This window comes from Triturus cristatus, chromosome 3_2, assembly GCF_964204655.1.
Source record: "Triturus cristatus chromosome 3_2, aTriCri1.1, whole genome shotgun sequence".
NCBI classification, from domain to species: Eukaryota; Metazoa; Chordata; class Amphibia; order Caudata; family Salamandridae; genus Triturus; species Triturus cristatus.
The window spans coordinates 1,059,046,702-1,059,069,958 of record NC_140584.1 but is presented as its reverse complement, the minus strand read 5'-3'; the positions used below and the strand labels follow the sequence as shown (position 1 = coordinate 1,059,069,958).

The window sequence follows — 23,257 nt, the reverse complement described above, 5'->3', positions numbered from 1 at the left end:
ACTCATTTGTGAGGCGTAATGGTAATTGCTGTAGTTGGTTGAACGAAAGGACTTCCCACTGTCAAATGTGATCTGTTCTACAATACCCCGAGATCACCTTGCTTTTATCTTCTATTCGGTAGGACGAAAAGAATAAGTTGTTGCTCCTACGGAGTTAGTTTTAAACACACATTTATATATTGTTGTTGCACTCTGCCCCTCACTGTCTCCTTGAGGTATTGAAACCATACTTGCTTTGCATAACAGTCCCACTCCTTCCCTTCTGGGTAAGTTGTAGCCCACACTGGGTACCTTGCGGTCCCAGTGTGTTGGAGGAACCCAATGATTAAGCAGGTCACCCTTGGGTGAGGGAGGGTTTTCATCCAATACACAGATGTGCCCTGTCCCCTTTACAGCCTTTTTCTGAATTGCCTATTGCTTCCCTATAGCCTGTATGAGTAATGATTCTTGGAAGTAATATAGGATAGATTCTTCTATTGTGTAGCATATTCTTCCTTTTGACCCCCCCTTGTGTGAGAAATAAATCTGTTCTAGCACGCCATCTCCTCCTGTATTCTTTGAATGACAACCAGTAGATCTTCTAAATTCCCTGGCTTGTGACCATTGAGTTTGTAGACATTCCTGAATTGGCGGTGTATGAAGCCTTGCAGATGGGATGAAAGTTATGCACAAGGCCATCTTCCCTAGTATTTTCCTCACAGTCCTCGCTGTCAGAGACCCTTCTGGGTAGAGGAGGATTTCTTGGATTAGAGATTATATTTTCTCTTTTCGCAAGGGTAAGCCTTTTTCTCCTTTGAGTTTATTCTTGGTCCCAGAAAAGTTCTCTTGTTCTGGTAATGTGGATTTTTTGATGTTTATTGAAAATCCCAGACTGCGAAGTGTTTAACCCCCTCCGAGTGGCCCTTTGACATTTGTTGAATAAGTTAGCTCTTATTAGCCAAACATCTAAGTATGGATACACGTGAATCCCCTTTCTTCTTAAGTAAGCTGCTATCGCTGCTAGGAATTTTGTAAATACGCTTGGTGCAGACTTTATTCCGGAGGCCAGGACCTTAAATTGGTAGTGTGAGTTTACTGCAAAGCACAAGTATTTCTTGTGCCTGCGATTCATTGGGATGTGTAAGTAGGTATCCTTCAGATCTCCTTTTTGTAACTGCAGTGTCGTCATCTTAAATTTAAGTCTTTGTGAACTTTTTTTTATATAAAGTGAAGGTCTAGTTTTGGACATAGAGTTCCGCCCTGTTTTGGAATTAGGAAATATGTTCAGAAACTGATCTCTTTCTATTGCCCTCTTTTCCAGTAATTCCTTTACTTCTTTGAGTAGACAGGATGTTTCCACCTTTAAGCAAACCACTTTCTTTGGTCCCTTTGCTGGCAGTGCCTTTAGGAGTTATAAGCAATATCCAAATTTTACGATGTTTAATATCCATTTGTCTGTTAACTTCCTCCAATCCAGAAGGATTTTTTTTATTCTTCCTCCCACTGGTGTTGTGCGAGAGGGTTTGATTAGTCACTTTACAGCTGTTGTTGCTCCTCCTCTGTGGGGCAGAGCATTTCCTTGTGCACGTCCCCAAAGGGCTGCCGTGCTTGTGTCTGGAATGGTCAGTGCTGTTGTGGTGCTTGAGCTCTGGAACCCCTGATGTGAAGTTGCACCTGAGATACTTACTCTTCCTGCTGGTCTTCAGAGGGCTGCTCCTCTACATGGGTTTCCTCTAAAATGTCAATGCTATGATTAACTTTGCCGTCTCATTGTCTTTCTTCAACTGTTGAAATACCTAGGCAACTGAGCTACCGAAAAGTTGCTCTCCACTGAAAGGTGCATTAATGATGTTGCCTCGACTTCACGCTTGAACCCCGACACTCAACCATGCATCGTGCCGTAATGTTGTACCGTATTTAAAGCAACAAGGGAACCCAAAAAGGTAACCAGAGCACTTGGATATCAGTACGTTACAAAAACAGTCGCCGAAAGGGAAATGCATACAAGAGAAAAATTTATAAAGACTCAAATTTGTACTAGATTAATGGTCTCGAGCTGGACAGTAAAATGTAATGATTATAAGTTATATAGGAGGAAGAAATAAAGTAGGACACTATCTTGCGTCCAATGTAATACAATAAACACAAAAAAACAAATGCAAACGTTCAGGCAGGGCTCGTATGTTGTACAAAAAAAAATAAGAGTTAAACACCGTTACATGGAATAACAAATTACATGGTGTATGCAGTCTCTCGAAAACACGCACATTGCCGATCCTAAGATCACCATGCCCTTGCCTGGCTGAAATTCCCATTTCGTGCCAGCCTCCTTTGACCCCATTCTGATAACCTTCATATCAGGTCACCGTACCTCCCATCACTCAATTATTCCGGCGTAACTCACCACCCAAACTGCCAGCATCTACTACATACACCATCTGGGTCTTAATTCAGCCTGCCGGAACTCCGGTACCCTGCAGCTGCATACCAGGCTGTCACCTTACACAGACTGCTTCTTCCTTAGCGGAGACACTTCGACCTATCCCAAACTCGCTGGTTGTTCCAAATTGAACCTCCATAATTTCCAGCCACGCTTCTGGACTGCCTTACATCAGTGGTTAATACTTATATTCTGGAGTGTCTTACATCATTGCTTAGTGCACCTTGAACATCAAAACCTTCTCTCAGGCATGTACTGATTATGTCCGGATGAGGATGATGATCCCAGTATTTCCTCAACGGGATCGAAATGTCGGCGACTCATTTTACACCGTATACACAATGTAATTTGTTATTCACGTGTAGGTGTAGTTGTTAAACTCTGCTTGTCCTATCTCTTGTACAACAAACAAGCCTGTCACCCTGCCTGAACATTTTTGTTTTTTTGTGTTTATAGTATTGCGTTGGACGAAGGATTGTGTCCCACTTTATTTCTTCCTCCTATACAACTTAAAATCATTAAAATGTTACTGTCCAGCTCGACAGCATTAATGTAGTACTAATTGGAGTCTATATTCATTTTTCTCTTGTATGCATTTCCCTGCCAGGGACCACTGGTTTTGTAACGTAATGTTGTACCGGCCATTATTTGGTAGCTTGCAGTATTCGCTGCATCTAAAGCCACCATGAGGCATGTATTTGGAGTGGTTTTCCCCTCCTCTGCAAGGGAAGCTTCTCTTGCAGTACTGTTCTGCCAAGTTTATTACCTCTCCCATTGCGTCCCAATGTTGGTATGCGTACCAAATCAGTAGGGCATTAGAGTTGGCTATTCTACACTATGTAGCCGATACACCCTCCAATATACCTGCCCACCAAACCCATCTTGCTTTTTTTGTCTGGTGGACGTCAGGATGTTTGCCCTCTTGAAGTAGCCGCAATAATGGAGCCAGCTGGCACTGTCCGTCCCCCTTATGTACATGGGACCCTTGGAGGAATGCTAATACTTCTTTTCTGCCCTTTGTGTGACTGTTCTGCACATTACAGGCTCCTTAAAAGCTTCTCTTTCTTGATCTAGAATGCTGGGCAACATTGGCAAGAACTGGTTCGCGAAGACAGTAGAGTTTCCAGGAGGAAGCAGGACTGATCTTTGGTCCTCTAATAGTACCTCATATTTATCTGCTGCTCTCTTAGTCAGTTGACAATATATTGTAATGTAATCCAGAGGAGACTGCCTTGACGGAAAGCGTCAATACCCTCTTCAGGTGATTCAGTCTCAATATCTTGCCATTGTGTTCCGACTTGCGCAGATCCTTATGAGCCCTGGAACATGCCCATGGTGTCAGCCTTATCACCCTTAAAGAACTGCTGTTTTACTTCCTCCTCCTGCGGCTTTGGTGTCAAAGGTGGTTCTAAATCCTCAACTTTCCCCTTCTTCGGTTGAATTACTTAAGGGATTAGTCTAAATCCTTTTCCTTTGCAGAAGCGCAGATATTTCTGCTTAGAAAAAATGTCTGTTCCTCTCCACTTGGGGGTTGAGCATAGCCAAAGATTTTCTTTTTGACATCTAGGTATCTTTCGAGAGTTTCACTCTTATCTTTTTTGGCATCTCTCAGCTCTTGTCTTCCTTGTATGTCAAAGCAGCTCGACTATGACTGTCTTTTGAAGTCATTGTCTTTTCGGTAGATTGAGCGCCTGTGGTGTCCTTGGTGTGCGACCAGAGGGGCTCTTTAGGAACTTGGACCGAGGACAATCACTGACCGCATGCACACAGAGGCAGCTTGAGGTGTTCTAGTATGTACCCCTGGGTAACCCCGAAAAGGGACACGGGGAGAGTCTGAGTCTTCCTTTCCTTCGACTTCAGATGTTCTTTCAACACAGACTATTTCCATGTTGATGTCCCAAATTTCTCCTTTTGCCCCATCGGCAAGGTTTTCCTCGCCGTCATTTGATAAACCCAGGTGATGAAGACTGTTTTTGCCCCTGCACGGCGTATTGTACCTGCCACCGTCTGTCTCTTGCTTTCAGCGTTTCAGGTTTAAAATCTGCACAGGTGTCGCACTTGTCACGGTTGAAGCCAATCAGGAGACAAAGGTTACATATCTGACGGTTGTCTTTCTTAGCAAATTTGTGGTGGCACTTCGGGCAGAATTGGAAAAAGGGGTCCTGTGCAGGCATTCTCCGATATGGCCTCGATGTACACTAGGGGTGTAGTCGTCTCCAGTATGTCCTACAAGAACTTTACAGTATATAAGACGAATTTTGTCCAAACTTCATTACTTTTTAGTTTGGAGAGCCTTCAACTACATTTCCAGATCAAACAGCAGAAAAAAGAAACTGGATGCTGAACATGCACAGGAGCTTCCAGGGAGGGTGTATGAAAGAGGGGGCAGAATAGGACACCAAATGGTGGGGATGTCGATGCCCAAGAGAAAATAAAAAGAAAGCAAGGACTACAAAAACAAGAGGACCGGATCACACCATTAGATGGTGGAATCATGCTCAGCATGTGAATCTAGAAAAGATTCATGTTGCAAAACCCTTGTGAATGGCCCCTGACAGGTGTTATGTGAACAGGGAGCAGGAGAGGGAAGTCAGAATTTGAAGACTGTGGTAGAGGAGTTTTTAGGGAGGGACCCTTGCCTCCACCTCTAGAGTTATTACTCTCAATAGGGGCCTCTGGACAAATCTCTATCAGAGGTTGACATGGCCTGTGGGCCATCGTACGCAGTGGAGGTTTCAGGGAAAGTTGGTTTCAAACCTCCACAAAAGGGAGCATGGGGAAGGGAACAGCAGAAAGGGGGCATTTGAAGTGAGTCCATAGCCTTTGCTGTCTCAGTATCCGGTTTCATTTATTGAATGATTTGGCCATCCTGGGGCCCAAAAAGATGTTGGCCATCACAAATTAGGGTTGCAAAGTTCTGCTGTACCTCAGGTACAAACACTGACATGTGCTACCACACATGGCATCCCAGAAAGAGGCTTGATTTAACGCCCCAAGCAGCAGTGTCAGTAGCATCAAGGGCACATCGTGTGGTGGTGTTCAGAATGAATTTTCCATCACAAACCAACTCATGCCCTCTTTTCCTGTATTCTTCAGGAGGTACTGAAGGAGTTCCTCAATTTCATCCCAAGCAGTTCCGTCATATCTCCCCAAGAGACCTACAGAATTGGCAATATGTCAGTGGCCACTCTTTTTCCCGCAGCATCTAGCCCTTTACTTTCTTTTTCAACCGCGGATGGGTGTGTCTCCAGTCATTCCGCAGCGCATGTTCCACAAGCAAGTTGGGGGGGGATGCTAACATTTAATGTAATGAGGTTCTGATGGGCGCACATACTTTTTTTTTTTTTTTTAAATCAACTCAGGGAGCAATTACCCGTGCAAAACAGGGTCCTTGAGAGTGTTAACTGAGTGACAGAACATACCTTTTAGCATAGGGAGGTATATTGTGTAGTGCGTTGTGTGGAGGAGTGTCTCATCTATCGAATCAGAATAAGGCGAACTTTGTAGTAGTCCACAGTTCTGGTGAGGAGCTCCTGATGTGTTGGAATAATCAGGGCATGGGTCGACCTGGGTAAAGACCAGGGTCAGTGTCTGCTGAGGGCTAAGGATTCTAAATGTCCCAAGGGTCTTGTTGCTGGGAAATGGGAGGTGGGAAGGTGGTATGGTGTCTCCACCTCTAAATCCGCATTGTATGGAAATGGTGACCCCCGTGGATTGTAAGAAAGAGGGTCCCCATGTAAAGGGAAGGAGAGTCCTGCGTGGCCTTTGCTACTGATGGAGCAGGTAGTTGACTGCTCAGTCCTTCTTCTGTGTTTAGAAGCTGGGACCTTTTTGGTGGATGTATGGCAGCATCCTCAGATGAGCAATGATCCAGCCCATCTCAGGATCCATTACCAAACGTCTCTGTTGATCATTAATCCCCTCTTGGAGCCGATGGAGGAGTTGCTTAACCGTTTCGTCGCAGTCTGTGGTGGTAGTCTACTTTGGCGTCAATGGTTTGGTTGGCGACAGCTTCACCTCTGGCGATTTACTCCGTGCCGAGCTGGCTGGCTTAGAGTGTGTTTTTGACACTGAGCGGAGTGCTGTGGCCGAAGTAGATAGTCAGTGCCTACCATGGCCAGAGGGCAGTGCTGGCCAGATTGCCTGCTGCTGATGCTCCTGGGTGACTGTGCCGCTTTTTGTGGAGGCCTACGAGCTGTAACGTGAAGGGGAAAGGTGGGCATTCTCAACCTGTCCAGCTGCTGGATTGTCCTCAATATCCAGGTTTGAGCTGGCGCGGTCTGCTGCCGAGAACACCTCCTCATCCGGTGCAGATGCTTTAGCATGCTTTTCTCATATCTCTTCAGAGCCAAAGCGTTCCACCGGTTCTTGGACGCTCCTCTGACATCGTCAAGCGTCTGGCCCGATAATCACAGAGGGTCTTCAAACTGAAGAAGCAGAAAGTAAACTTGTTATGCTCAGACGAAAGGAAAAGAATACAGACCTGATGGAGGTGGGTCTGTGGAAATTGAGTGGCACTGAGGGTAATATCTAAAAGGTGTCCATTATCCTCGAGACATGTTAAGGAACCAGTCGTAGAGCCTGAAAGAAGGCGAAGTCCCATATGGGGCCGAGATCGATCTGATGATCGTCCGGTTACAGCTGGAGTTGCTGTCCCGTACAGAAGACAAAAGGGATACATGTTTGAAAATAATAAACGGTTTTGAATTACTGTGGGAAACGAAAAGAGGACTGATTAAGGTCTAGAACAGGAGCACACGTCTGAACCGGTTGCCAGAAAGAAAATCTAAATGGAGCTCATACCCATGTGCATTGCCAGCAAGAACAGTAGTGACTCGAAACACTTGTTCGAAGAAAATCAACTTGCACACAGGAGTATGCACAGCATGTGCATCTATAGCAAGACATGCCTCAAGCATGTAGTTCAAACCCCAAATGATGTGATCCTAAGCTAACAACTTGACTTCCATGTGCTGCATTTTGATTGTCAGATTTCAAAGCACCTTGACTGTATTCAGGTCAGGATGCAATAATGTAAATACTCTCATAATATAAAATAAGTAAAAGACTCAGTAGCAAACCGGACCGTAATTAATTTTAATATTTATACTTACTGTGGCTTCCAATTGTTTGAGCGATCTCTCAACGATTGTAAGTAGCAAAAGACCAGGTGGCTTCAAGCCCTAGTTCACACGGACCACATATATATTTACTTTAAAAAAGAAAAAGTTTACATAGCACATGTATAATTTTATTTCTCTGCCATCTTTGGAATTTTCTTGGGAGGCTGTCGAGTGTGGGAGAGGGTATGTGTTCACATTATCCAGGCGATGATTCAGCATGTCAACACTGCACCTGCATCAAAGACTAGCCTGTCACTCAGCCTCAGGATACCAGAAAGTGTTATAACCTGGATGTTTAATTTGCACTTAACCCGCTCTACAAAATTACTCTTGATCCTTCTGCAAGTAAATTTGATGAGTTTCTGGGTACTCTGCCCACTTGCAGGTCTAGACTATCCCAACACAATATTCCCATGCTTTGCTAGTAACTCTAACTGCCTCTGAAGCACTGTGGTTGACAGGTATAATGTGAAATTTCGATCAGATTTATGATCATGTTCTAGATTTCTTCTTTAAAACAGCATGAGGGGGCACACAATACTATTTCCCAAACCATGCCATTACTATTCATCCTCCCCCTTACCAGTGAATAAGGCCATGCGCTGACCATGTCCAGTGGTTAATTATATTTAAAAGACCCTCTCTGTTTTTCACTTGGCTTTGGCTTTCATCAAAATGCTTGGCTTCAAAATCTCAATATGGCAATCCCTGAGTGGTCTTGAGTCCACTGATGGTGTTGCTGGAAGCATGTGATGTTCATGTCTGCAAGATGCAGTAGACTATGGCCACTGAAGTCTTTGGACAATGAATCAACTCATCAGGTTTCCTTCTTCTCTACTGTGAAGTCCATCTAGTGGTGGTTCCCGATGGACTACAGGCGTGTCTTCCTTCTGTCTCACACGTAGCTGATGCTAGTGTCTCACATCAGTGTGCAGGTGTTTTTTTTTTCTCTCCATGGCCTCAAGTCACGACATTTGTCACCCGCTGGAGGGAGGTGTATTACCTGCCCTGCTTCTTTTTAATAGTTTGATGCCACATTCGTTTTGGGACTTTAGTGGCTATGCTTAGCCGCTACTTTTTGTTGGCCCATTTCTTTTGCAGCCTGCCAGTCAGATGTCTAGTATGATCTCGGTCATTTCCTCCATCGACTTTGTACACTCTAGGTAAAGGGGCATGCCTGGGTATGTTTCCAGTTCACCCTTTCAAGGGTAGCAAGTCCTTCTGTGTTGCCTTAAGATGTATGGACTTTGGTGCCCTATTAGATTTTCTTTGGTTTAATTTTCAAGGTCCGAGTGATGTTGCTGTTTTCTTCGGTCGTTCTTTGGCGAGATGGAGTAGTGTCTGCTTGGGTAGGTCCTCAATCCACAAATACTTGGATGAGGAAGACTGACTAGTTGTTGATGCCTCCTCCATCACTTGCCTGTAATCATCTTTACATGAAGTCCTAGTTCCTCAACCAAGTCTGGGTATACTCTATCCCTTTACTTTTTGGGTTTGACCACTAAGTTGGTGAGTGGGGGTAAATTAGGGGGTGGGGTTGGCGTTCTTTGTATTTCAAGTGCGCAGACAGGAAGGGCAGAAACCATATCGAGGGCTGGGCCTTAGTGTCACCTTAAAGCGTTCTTTTGCTAGTTTTAAGATGGGGAAATCTGTCACCTGGAAAAAGTAAACTTCAATTTGTAAGGACTGGGACAAGGAATAGGAGCACTCTCAGTAATGAAGCTTATTGCAGAGCGAACCAGGCATGTATCAGTTTCTTCTAGTAACTTTTAGCAGTAGGCTAAGTCAGCAGTTCATGGTGAGACCTAATCCAGTGGTCTAGCTTGGCTCTAGGAGCCAAATAACAAGCTGAGCCATCAAAAGTTTGGCATGCAAATGACAGACTTTATAAAGTTGTTTTTTTTCTTGAGTGTCTAGGTTTCACTTTAGCACAGTAGGTTGAACCTCTGCGTTGGCACCGGTTAAAAATAAATATTAAACATGAAATCCCCTGCCACACACCCTGATGTCACGGTCATGATTGAACCAAGATACATCAGTTTCTCTTGTATACATGGCCAATATTTCTGTTATAAGTGAAACGACACTATGTTGAACAATACAAACTGTTGGTTGGAGGAAAGGTTATTATTAGGTGGTTGCGAGACTTCACCATATAATAATGTGAGGAGCTTAATCAGGTCCAGTTATCTTCTTTAACAAAATCTTTAGGTAGGTCCTGGGTAGCTGTGGCACTGAGAAGGCAGGCATAGTCAAAGACACAATTTTCTGAAGATGGATAAGAAAAAGCCAGTGGAAGTGACTTGATTGATTGGGAAAGATGCCTTCCCACTAACCATTCCTGATCTCTAAAAACTCATTACTACCCCTATATACACCATCCACCAATCATCCCCTAACAAATCCAGAAACCATCGCAGGAAGGCATGTCACACTTAAGGTAACAATGGACTGATCTGGACAAAAAAGCTAATATCCCAAGCAGCAGCGACAGAGGAACACCTGGAGGTGGAGAAGGACATGAGACTGCAGGCTTTAACCAGGTCATGTACCAGTCCTTGAAAAAGTACAAAGGGGATTCCCGATAGAAAAGGAGGAAAAATGGCAGCCAAAACACATAACTAAAGCCAAACCATGGATGGACTGGCCCAATCAGCAACACACCTCCACAGACCACTTGATGAGATTTCTGGCAAGGCGTGAAAAGCATGGACCAAACAAGGTAGGTGCGCTTCAGAAGTAGTTCTTGGGAACTATAAGCTCAATGGACACAATCAAAGTAACGCTGAACTACAAGGAGAACCTAGGCGCCAGAGACATTTAAAAGAATTAACAAATTAGCCTCCAACACAGTGCAGGCATCCCATTGCTTGAAAGAAGGGGATGTGCAGCAAAGTAGTCATAGGCACTAGCTGCCTTTCCCATCTCTTTACAACACAAAAGTAGCTGCATGATTTTCCAAGTCTTCCTACATGTTCTAGCTGCATTTGTGTTTCATAAGATTCTCAATAAGGTTACCACAAGACCCGCAAAAAAGTATACATTTGGAGACATTACAATACATACACAACTTTATTCGGAAAATAAATAGTTTACAGACCACTAAAGATCGGGCTCTTTTCTTTGAGGGGGAACACATTTTGGATGATTTATAAGCATTTGTGTACTTTGAATGTAAGCTTAGTAGCGAACTCTTGGCCACCGCCAAAGATTAACTTCTTGAAAAGTACCATGCTTTCACAAGAAGCCAGAAATTACAGCCAGGGTTCTTATTTAATGGTTTTATTTTATTTAAAAGATTCACAAAATACCATATCCATAAATTGACTTTCTGTTCAGAAGCAGAAATGTGTAAAGTGTTCGGAATTCTATTCTTACATTTATTTAAAAGCCTACTGCTTTGAAGATTTAAGGGTTGTTTGTTCTCTTAAAAGCTTTGACATTGTAGATGTAAATAGGTAATCTGAAAGTATTTGTCTTTTCAATATAGCCACACAAAGCATGTCTGTTTTACATTAAGTACTAGTGTTAGACAAATGGTTCTCGACTCAGCAGCAGAGTATAAAAAATAAAAAATTAAGCAGGAGAAAACGTTCTGTAACAATCACTGCGACTCTGGCATGGATGGGAGGAAGGGCAAGTGCAAAGCTCTAATAATCCTAATCTTGTAGGTAGGTACTAGTTTTGGTGCCTATATGTTTTCAGTACACATACTTTAATATAATGGGGCAAATTTAATTTTGTGAAACAAAGCAATTGTGTCACAGAAAAACGAATGCATCTGAGAGATTTAGGATTGTCTCAACTGATGCATTCAGATAAACCCTGTCAAACTGTCATTTTGCTTTTTTTTTAATCTGGCAAGATTGGAAGCAAAGGAAAATTCATGTACGAATCCATCTATAGCTCAGAATGTCATTCTAAAATAGTACAGCACATGCCTCAAATTGGCTTCGCTGTGTGAGTTTGCAATGTGTTCTATGGACATTTCAGATTGTATTGTGGTTTTACGTGGTCATCAAGTTGGAAAAACAAAAAGTAGAAATGTAGGTCAAAAGACATGAAGTCACTGGGCAGCAATGCAAGCGGCCTCCTAGGTTTAACAGACATTGCAGCAGTAAGCATGCCAAATACTGAACTAGAGACTCACTGTAATGTATTGATATGTCAGCTATACAACTATAGGAGCGAATATCAGCCTGATGGGGCCAGTATTTTAAGAGTTTTATCTGTGGTGTGATAAGCTGCATAACTGCTAATAGGTCAAGATGCTGGATTAAGTGACCTTTGTTCAGGATGGAGCTTGAAATGCAAAGATGAATACTTAGGCAAATACTTCCCCCTCCCCCTCACCACATTCAACTAATACAATAACCAAAATAACGGCACCAAAGAAAAAAAACATAGAAAAACAAACGATTCGATTTTACATTAAGAATTTCATGACATCAATCCAAGTTTCGTGTTATGAGCAACAACAGAATGACTGAAGTCCTGAAATTGAATTACCACCAAATCATCACTGCCATATTCGTGATTGCCAAGATTAGGCACATTTCAGAGTGAAATTCTGGTCCAGGTAAACATCCGGAAACTAATTTTCCTCAGTGTGGCAGAAATTGCTATAAAGTCCAGTGAACGTAGAAGCTAAACTGCTCAAAGCATACAAGCATGCCCACAGAAGGCATACATTGTCTAGGAACATCAAAGTGGACACACTGACACTGTCAGCAATACATACCATAGGTAAAATTAAGGGCTGAACACACGTTTCAGAAGTCTAGAGGCTTGCTTAAAAACGTTGCCAACTAAACTTGTATTATCTATACAAGCAGAAAATAAACAGCATTGCTTAAGTTTTTCTTCAGGATGGAAACAATGCATCGAGAAAAATAAAAACATTACGCCTTCTCAGAAGATAAAATGTAAACATTTTCAAAGCTTTAGAGCTCCAAAAACAAAACCACATGTTAAGTCAATTTTTGCTGGTTTTCAAGGTGTTTCAAATTATTTCTTATGGCGGATATATGTAAAGGGAGCAAACTTGTCTGAGGTTGAAGGGCACTGAGCTCCCCAGGAAGGCCTATGCATAATCCCATGTGCTTCCAATTCTGTTGCAGGCAGTACCGACTGGTCTTTTAGAATAAAGCAGAGACTTCGAACTGAGGGCAGAGTACATGACAAGCATTGGTAAATTCAAGAAGTTGGGTTTCATTTTGTTTTTGGCAGAGTCACAGCAATACAGAACTGAATACGTAGGAGAGAAAACTATGAAAAATGAAACCAAATTAACATACTTAGGTTTCCAAAATAAACCAATTAAGGGGGAAAAAAATAAAAAAAATAAAGCAGCACCTTGATTCAATTAACTCCACACCACTGGAAGCAGCTAAGATTTCACCCCCCCAAAACCTAGCTGCTGCTGAAGGTTGAGAACAGGGATGTGGAGGGAGAAGGATAAGCGGAGGACATCGCACAAAGCAGGCACTAGATTATAGGTAAGCCAAGAATGTACTAAAAACCACTTGTTACCAGTTGACATGCATTCACAAGCTGTGTTTTCAGTTTTTCCATGGAGGCAGACAGGGAGGAAAAAAATGTGTCAGGTAGCAGGAATAACGGCAGGGTTGACATTCCAGAGGGCGACTAGCTCTACGGTCTTCCATCCTTCCCTTCCATCCCTTTGCCACACATGCCTATTCTTCATCCTTTGGCGCTCCTTCCACACGAGGTTTGGCTCCACCAAATATGGCAGAGTTTGGATTGGCTACTTGGTTGAGGGGTGTTGCAACAGTTCGGGGTTTAAGCTGAAGTCTAGGTCTTGCAGCTCTTTCCTCTGAAAATACAAAATACATACAAAAAAAATGAGAACAAGGAAAAAAATAAAAGAATGTTATTCATCCTAATTATGGCAATACACTTCACAAATACAGCACACAATATAATGTAAACCATTATGAAACATGAAGTTAGACTGGAACATGAAACTGCAGCAGATTGGGTTTAATTTGCAGAATTTCCGCACAATCGTACCTTTAAAACCGAAAGATTGCCTAGCCCAGAAATCTAAAAATCACAAAGAAGCATGGAAAAGCTCCCAGAATATTGCTTTTACTATAGATTTGTAAAAACAATGCCAACCTAGTATCATTGAGTCTGGGAGTAGAAAGAAGAAGTCTTTGCAAACAGATATTGACCAGATACTAATTTATCCAAGACATGGTATCTAGTCAGACAAAACAAAAATATATATTTCATATACGTGAACCCATTTTTAAAAAACACAAAATCATGAAATTGAGCTATTAGACATCCAAAATCAACAACTCTCCTTTATGGTTTTTATAATAAGCTCAAATGAGCAATGGGCTCTGCAGATACACAGGGAAAACGAGCAGACACCAATGAAAAAGTTATAAGCGACAAAATAAATGACTGAAGACTTGGTTGTTCAATTGGTTACAAAAAGGCCTTGGGGAATTTATATTGGTTTCCTACAGAGCAAACGCGACAGAGTTTGAGGGCTGTACAAGGTGTCATGTAACAGAGGAAGCATATGGAGAAATCCTTTCAGAGCACTAAACAGTGTTTTTGCGACAACAGCATTACGAAGAGCAAGGAGTTGAAAGTTTCAGAGCAATGCACAAAAGCGAGAACTAGCAGCAAATGAGCTTAACAGTTCTTGAAACGATGTGCACACCGTTGTGTAATTAGAGCTACTTCTGTTCAATGAAAATCACCACAAACTATTAAAATGATTAATGTTGCAATATTACCAACAGTGACATTTCCACAGTGCATCAGGCAGGGTTACCAGTGGTAATGTAAAAGTCAATCTGGAATGCCTCTACCTCGCTAAAATAGCTGCAGTGCCCGTGACACAAAAGTAATATCAGTAATAAGTGTACCCACATGATTTACAACTCCAAAATCAGCCAATGAGTTCTGAAAATACACACTGTCGTCTCAACACACCATTTGGACATACACATTAATTGAAAGCAGCAAAAGGTTCCAGTATAGTAGGCTGGAATATTCACAGGATAGCTACTTACAGGTTCCAGTATAGTAGGCTGGGATATACACACAGGACAGCTACTTACAGGTAGCTGAAGAGCTACCAGTAGCTTAGGAGCTATTAGTTGGAAAAGCCTGGTTAACCCCTTCAGCGCGGCGCGGATTACCGCGCCGTGCTGAAGGTTCGTTGCGCGGGCGGGGCCGTGACGGAGCGGTTCCGTCATCCGCACAGCGAGACCGATGCGCATGACGGAACCGATCCGCCATGCGCATCGAAAGGGTTAAGAGTAACAGTAGAAGTGCTGACCTGAAAATATGTATACAAAGTTTAAGTTATTGGATTGCAATTGCTACTTAATAGTCGAATACCAAGCAATCATGAGATGTGAAAGTGAGTGAATGTGTACAGGGTGTATTTGAGAGTAATTCATAACAGGAGTAACATGCAGGATGTCAGCAAGACATAGCAGATTACACCAGAAGGGCACAAAATAGAGGTAAATGAAGGAAAAACTTATTTAACTGCACCATGTTTTACTGCTTAACGCTTTTCTGGGTTCACATTCTGGCATCTATTTTCACAATTCACAATTTTCCACACTTTTATTTCCACCTTGTGAGTACTGACCAGAGATAAGTAGTGGAGCCTCCCTCACTTCGACAAACATAAGCCCACAATGCCCCAGCACAGTGGAAATCCTTAGATTAGATTCTGGTTTCTCTTACTGTGATGACCTGTGACTATCAGTGCATGTCTTTATTTACTCTGGAGTTTCAGCCTTTAGCTTACATAGGGTGAGCTAACTGCAAGCATTAACATTCCAAGAAACTATCTACAGATACGCCAAGATAGTCGGGCATTCCAAAGGTGGCATTATATTTCCATGTGAATCAATCATTAGTTTTACCTTTCTTTTTTCAGTATCCAGAAACAAGCTGAAAAAGCATTAAACACACTAGATGTGAAGCAAAGCATTAATGAATTGCCTACAAGAAACAAAGCAGGGGGGAGAGGGGAGAAGACAAAATAAACAACAAAACGAGACATTTTTCAAGGCACACGCACTGGGAAGCGGGGTTTTCCAGTGGCAAAAAGGTAAATTGAAAGATTGTTAACAAACCATTCAAACTTGTTGTACCCTTGTGGAAATAAGAAACCCTTGATAACAAGCTCAGGGCACAAACCAATAGAGTCTCTAGTAAATGTGGCCATCACCGATATATACATAGCTGCCACATGGTTGTCAATCAACACTTCACAAAAACACAACTGCATGGTGGAACAGTTGGTCAGAAGGTCCTTAAACACCATTTTGCAACCACGCACGCTTCACGCCAGCCTGCCACAAAAGTCAACATTGCTACATAATCTATGCCAGCAAGTGGAGGTAGGAAAGATTCATGCGGCAAAATAAAATGGCTACTTGCCTATAAAAATAGTTTTGCAGCAACCGATAAAATCCTGCAGCTTTTTTTGATTCACATGTGACGCACTCACCTCCCCAATGAATTGAAAGGAGTTAGTAAGTAGGTGAAATCCCAAAGAGGATTTGAAAAAATAAAAAGGGGGAAGAGAAAAAAAAAAGAAAAAAACCACACAGACCCTACTAGACACAGGTCACTACAGCAGGGGAAAAAAAGAATCCTAAAGTAGCAACTGCATATTGGGCCAATGTGCCCTTCTATTCAACATCATAAGGAGCCTGGCTCCGCCCACACGTTTTATGCCCAAAAGAAATGGGGGGCGGGGTTTTTTTTTGACACCACCACTAGATGGTAGAATAAAACAGCCGCCATAAAAGCTCCTAGTTATCAGAGAAGCAGTTCTATGATGGCTATCCATACCCAAGAGAAGATGGCCCAGTATTAACATGGCGAGTAGAAGCAAAATAAAAAGCATTTTAATTTGTAAAGTTGAAACCTTGCAAATTTACCTATAGCCTGAATGCTCCATGGATAAGGTTTTCATCTAGGCTGAACCCAAGGGATTAAGGAGCGTTGACATGCTTCAGACTAATGCCTGCACACGTCATGACATTAATCCACATATTTCTGTTATCATTAGATAAACTGAAAACAATTATTAAAATTAAAATTTTCAAAGAGGGAATATCCTTTACCCCCGCCCACCAATACTATGTATACTCTACTCTATTTAAAGAAACAAAGGAGGATCCGTCTATCACAAGACAACATTAGGGAAGAGGTCTACCTCAGAAGGACCTAGTTACTTGTTCTGAGAACCTATCCATCAGACTACATTTGGTCCTTCTGGAGGATCATCAGTTGCAACTTTCATTAAATCAGAATGTATTCCTTTGTGAGAACTGACATTTAGAATGGACGTATTTATCAAGTTTTATATAACGAGGACGTGACCCAAGCGGGTATCAGATGATCGAGGTACAGAGTTGCAGGTAAAAAAAAAAAACGATAACTAAGATACTGGAGAGGATAGAGGAGCAATCAAATATGCCAACGCAAGAGGAACTAGAGTAGCATATAAGTGCAACAGATAAATGGAGGGGTTGAGCACAAACCACCGTCACAGACATTGTCAAAAGCAAAGGACCCCCTGCGGGCAAAAAAAGAAAAGGAAATGAAGTACTGTTAACGGAGGTAGGTGCCGTCACTTATTTTTTGAAAGATGCCGTAGAGGGAGTTAGTCTGATGTGCGGAGGCAGGGAGGTCCAGATTCTCGGGGCAATACTCGAGAACACCAGATTATACGTTTTCTTTTTATGGAATTTGAGGTTTCAGCAGCAGAGTACTGGAACTCCTAGAAGATTGGCTCCCACCAGAAAGCTCCAGTTTTTGGGCTAGGTACAGAGGGGTGTTAAAGTGAAGGGCCTTGTGAGTCATGCACGCAATCTTAAAATGAATCCTCGCCTCAAAAGGCACCCAGATTAAGGATTTCAGTACCGGAGTGATGTGGCTCTCTCTTCTGGAACCGATGAGTTTTGCTGCTGAATTTAGGTAAGCCCTGAGCAGAGCCATCTTGTGGCTGGGTAGCCCACAGAGTGTTGCGCAGCCATAGTCTAGCATTGAAATTACTAGAGCTTGAACAGCAGACTAAGTCGCCAGGGGCGAGGAAGTGTTTAACCTTACTTAGAATACTCATGTGGCAGTTGGCACCTTTGGTGGCTGAGCTAATGTGTTTCTCCATGCTCAATGACTTGTAAAGTATAATTCCAAGAGACCTTACAAAGTCAATGATGTGTGGGGTACAGTTGAGAGATGTTAGGTGGTTCAAGTACTCAGCGATGATGGCAGTCTCTTGGCGTAATCAGGAGGAATTCCGTTTGAGGAGTTGAGCTTAAGATGTTGGGAAGTCAGCCAGTGATGAGTTTTGAGTAGGGTTGAGTCGAGTGATTGGATGTCGTCTGGGGAGGAGATTTTCAGGTAAAGTTGGGTGTCATCGGCATACATGTGGTAGTGAATGTTGGATGAATGGAGTAATTCCGTTAGCGGCTCGATGAACAAGTTGAAGAGCGTGGGAGAGAGGGCAGACCCCTGAGGGACCCCCAAGAGTGGATGACAAAGAGATAGAAAGGGAATGATGGACTTTAAATCTTTGCGTTTTGTTGAGAAAGAAGGCAAACCAGTTTAATACAGGGCCAGAGAGACCCATACTTCGTTCCAGTAAATCCAGGAGGTCATATGCTCACATATCTAGGTTCCTTACTTCTGCATGGGTTCTAGCGAATTAATTCACTGCTGGGGTTTATTTCTTTTTTTAAGGAATCCGTGTCACTTCAATAAATAAAAAGAAAAAAATAGGAAGCACAATCTACTTAAAGTGTAACTAGTACAAATAGGTAATAGTGCCATGTAACATTGCTGGGGCAATACTATTCTGCATAGCTTTGTGAAGTTGTACCACCTTACCCCTAATTTAATTCTGCCTAGACCCCTTTAAGGCCCATCATCCGGGCACAGAGGACTCTAAAGGGTATCCCCTTTGCAGTGAGCAAGACCTCTTTTGTAAATCATTAGCAACTAAGGCACTATCAACTAAGGCTATGCAGTGACCGACTGTGGGAGCAACTAATTTGTAATCCAGGACACAGTCATTTATCTTGCAGGAAGAATATCTACAGGCTCTCTGAAAAAAGTCAACTCAGACTACATAATTAGGGTCTTTGGGCTTCGTCATGTATGAAGGAAGTTTAGAGAGTGTTGCGTAGCCGGTTATTAAGGTACTGTTGACCACAGAAGTCCACTGGACCTTGATGAGGAAGGTCAACATATAGCATTAGAAAGTGTGGGAAGCTGGGAAAAACGTTAAGATGGGCAACTTTGTCTGGCAGAATTATGCAGCAATGGATACGTCTAGACACTTGTGACCTTCATGGTTTCCCATTTCAAGAGTAACTTCAACGTTATTGTCAGGTATATTTATGAAGTATTAGCCAATTGACATATACTACTCATATGATCTCCATGCATCACACATCCCTGCTGTGAACAACAGATTGAACTGCCCAATATAAACTATTTGCTTATCGGTCAGGAAACCAGAAATTGCAAAAATCCAATGGTCAAGAAACGCTGATTTTTAGTAACTTTAGCATATGAACTAGAGCTAAGACGATATAAAAAGGTATGATTTCTGAGATGAACAAAATGGATCTGCAGCAATTACAGAAACATTCTTCTGACTTTACAAGTTAAAGAGTTTGGCAAGCAATGGTCTTTCCCACACTTTAAACATGTAGATAAAAAGCTAGCATGTCAATAAACTACATACCCAAATGCCCTTAAAGCAGATCTAAAATTGGACTGGCAGTTAAGGTTTTGAATAAACTGTAAACCCAATGCTTACTCTGTTGCAGAGGTCTAGTCCAGGACCAGAGCCACCTCCCACCCACATTGAATTCTGCAGTCTCAACTCCCTCTTCTGAATGGATGTTACGGTCTCCAGTCAAGTTTGTTACCTTACTAAGTTTTAGCCATCAACTAAGCAAACTAAGGCAGTTGTACGTAATACAGGCAACAATGGATTACCTAATCTGAAGTGAACTACAGTGGCTCCCACACTTGCATCTCCTCAGTCTTCTTCCCAACAAAGCATTATGAGATCACTTTAAGAGCACTATACAAATAACCATCTATGACAACATAATTGACTTTTGAATTTACAGTTATCAAATAAAAGCAAATGTGTCACTTCATAGAAAAGCATATTTACAAGATGCAATAAAATGACTGCAGATTAATCGGTTAAAAGCACGAATCAATTTAAATCAACAAAGCAATATCATAGGATGCCTATAGGGACTCCAATAGAAAAGCTCTTTTAAAATTGTTTTATACAACTTTCCTGCCAGCGTCCTGTCAAGCTAGATGATTGACTCAAAGTAATAGTGGCTGGCAATGAACAGCACAAACCTATGTTGAAGTTCTACTGATTTCCACCAGAAACTATTTCATAAGGCATGTGAGCTGCTCTTACATCATGAATAATAGCTAGAATACATTCAGGTACCAGCTGCATTGTCACACTGAGCTAACCTGCTAACCTTGACAGATTCCTTCTACACTCTTTTCATATTCGCTCCAAAACACAATTCAGTTCATGTTGCTAGAAGGGCTTTAGTAAAGAGCACTTTTTGCATCAAGGTACTGCGCTATTTTGTTTTAGTCTGTTAAATCAACCAAGTTAAACGGCTATTTATAAAAAAATAAAAAAAAATAAAAGTAACAAATGGGGCGAACAATTCAAATAGGTACATTTTAAATTACCATCTGTTGGTTCTCTGAAGTCTGCACTGCCGCCGGCGCCGCCACGGGGTGGCGGAGGACCATCTCTGAAACGCCCCATTCCTGGTCCTCCACCACCGGAAGAGGGTGGTCCTCGTCGATCTCCTGGTCGACCTCCTCTGCTGCCATCTTCTCTGAAACCTTTAAGAAAATACAAGAAAGAAGTGTCATGGAAAAGGTGTCCAAAAATAAAACAAAAACTCGTACACTGGTATGAGCTCCTTTCCTAAGATCCTTTCATCCTAACCTGAAATCACAAGAAACCAACACCCAACATTAGGTAAAATCTGAATTAACTTTCAAAACCTAAATCAGCAAATAAAGGGAACTAATAAATCTTTATTGGTTCTGAAAGAGACCGCACAGTAACATTCAATAAGACAGATCAAGCAACTATACAGTGGCAAAACCTGCCCTTATTTCCAGTTTCATGCATCTATACAACAGTACAAAGAAGGCAATGTATCTAGTGGCACATTGACCACAATGATGCAAATAACACTGCGTACAAATCTGCCAGTGACAAATCATACTAGAGAGACTAATATTAGGACTTCATGTTTCATTGTGAAGACTACATTTCTCAAGAAAGAATTTCAAAACACAAAATCTTAGAGTGTTAACAGGAGTTAGATAGGGCTGTGCCCTTGCCCCATTCCTATTCTTCTATTAATGCACTTGGAAGACAATTTGGTGAAGGCTAGAAAAGATCTGCCTAAAATTCACAAGAAATCCCGGTTTTACTTTATGTGGAGAAAGCGGTCCTAATTGCCAGAACTACTAATTACCTCCAATCCTTGTTAGATGCTTATAATAATGTTATGGGCAACCTAGGTTTAAAAACTAATCGAAACAAGTCATTGATAATGAAATGTGGTCCAAAAAACTGTCAAAGAGCAGAATGTTCTTACTTGGTGGTGAAGTGGGGAAAGAAAAAAACACTTCACATACCTGGGTGTCCCGGTTGATTTAGATTTTAACTTGATTTATTAAATGTAATAGTCCTGTAATTTTCAAAGGGCAATTGATGTAGTTTTTAGATTTGCAAAAAGGCTGGGACATAAACCTACAGGGGAACTTCTATGTATATTAAAAAGTAAATGTTTATCTGTTGCTATCTTTAGAGGAGGTATCTGGGGGCACGCAAACTGGAAAGCTCTCCTAATTGTACAGAATACATTTATAGGAAGACTACTGGCTGCCCCACACTCCAACATAATTGTGTAGATCGGTGTTGCTAGATTGTATGAACCTGGACAACTGCCTAGAAACACCCCCCCCCCCCCAGCACAATTTGGGGAAAAAGTATTAAAACTCCGGGCACTACAGTTTTTTATTACCACCCTGGGGGGAGGGGGCGTATTCATTTCCCGGGCTCCACTATCATACCCAGCATTTTACTTACAGCTCATAGCAGATGTAAGGCAGAAGTTTACTCTCAAGGTTCCGATTTCAAACTATACACTTTTTTGGTAGCCTTTCCCACCAAAGGCACCTAAATTCCATCTCTTCCCCCCCCCCTCGTCATCGTGAAAACCCAGCCAAACAAAGCACTCTGCACTTCACTTACCCCAAAGTAGCCAGTTCTTGCAAACCATTTTTGCTGTTTTGAACTACATCCTAAGCTCTATGCAATTACAATCCAAATACTGAAATGGTTTAGGATTTTATTCCCACTACACTATTTAATTAATCTTCTTTGATTTTAGAACCTACTTTTATAATGTCTTTTACTTGAGCTTTTAATCCTGCATCAATGTGTATTCGTTTTATGATGCGACTTTTATGGCTCGTTAGAGCTGAATAAAGAATTTTGACTGACAGTGTTATTGGTTAAATGGGATATTAAAAATCTATGATTTGCCAAGACCAAACATAAATGGGTAAGTTTAACTTCAACTCTTCAGATTGCTAATTTACGAATATTTGTATGAAAGTGTGTGCAATCTTAAAAATAAATGCACCACCACTATAACCCAAGGCAGTTGCTACTAAGTTTGCCGCAATATGGAAAAACAACGGACTGAAATTCTCAGTGTGATGCTCTCTGGATTAATCCATAGCCACAATAGAAAACGTTATACAGCAATAGAAATACTTCTCCAGCACGAGACCCTTAGCCAGATTTCACCCTCGAATCCCACCTCCAGGACTATTGACACAACAAAAACAAACACTTAAAGTGACTCTAAAGAGAAGAAAAAAAAAAAATTCAGAAACTTCAGAGACTTCAATATGGTTGTCAGTCAATTAACTGCTCTAGCTTAAACTCATGCCAAACGGAGGCCCAACCGCTGGAGGCTTGAAGTAACAAATAAAATGCGAGATTCAAGGGCACTTTGAACTACTTGAGCCATTATATTAGGCACCCCCTCCAAGTGTTGTTTTCTTTGGTACCCCAAGTAGTGAAAGAAACACCATGCAGCCCAGTCTTCACAATGTAGCCAATAGTCCCCCAACATTGACAGGAAACCAAGTCTGGAGGAGCTGGAGTGCCAATTCGCACCAAACACCTTTTCATCCCACTGGCTGCAGCACTGAATACATGCATTCTGCCAATAAGGAGAAGGAAAAGTACAGTTGGATCAGAAAAGGATACTAAAAACTAAACCAATAGGGTGTTTTAGCTGTTAGACGATTGGCTTTGTCAATGCTCATTTTGTTATGGATTTTGAAAAGCCTTATTGGTGGGGAAGCTGCTAAGCCCTCCTGAATCAAAAAAATATTGCCATAGGAGTCCTGGAAATTGAAGGGAACTACTTTGTGTGTGGTTGTCCTTGTGAAAGGACAGCATGATGTCACTCACCGTGAAGTTAGCCAACGGCCTGACCCACTGCCCCGTGCAGTGATCAGAGCAATAATGAATTATATTATATGTATATTTTGATTAAAATCGAAGGTATCGGGTAACGCCAGACCTAGGACAAGCACTGGC

At 41.9% G+C, this 23,257-nt stretch overlaps 1 protein-coding gene across 4 annotated transcripts in view; it reads right to left on the bottom strand.

Moving 5' to 3' along the window:
- Window positions 1-10,808: 10,808 nt before the first annotated feature.
- EIF4H (eukaryotic translation initiation factor 4H) overlaps window positions 10,809-23,257 on the bottom strand; it is a 147,904-nt gene continuing 135,455 nt past the window's right edge. For all 4 annotated transcript variants that reach the window (XM_085649772.1, XM_085649773.1, XM_085649774.1 and 1 more), the window contains 2 exons: window positions 20,305-20,463; window positions 10,809-13,378 (listed from right to left, as the gene is read on the bottom strand). In XM_085649772.1, the coding sequence (XP_085505898.1) occupies window positions 13,239-13,378; window positions 20,305-20,463 (299 nt within the window). In that variant the 3' untranslated portion in view covers window positions 10,809-13,238. The remainder of the gene's footprint in view (window positions 13,379-20,304; window positions 20,464-23,257) is intronic.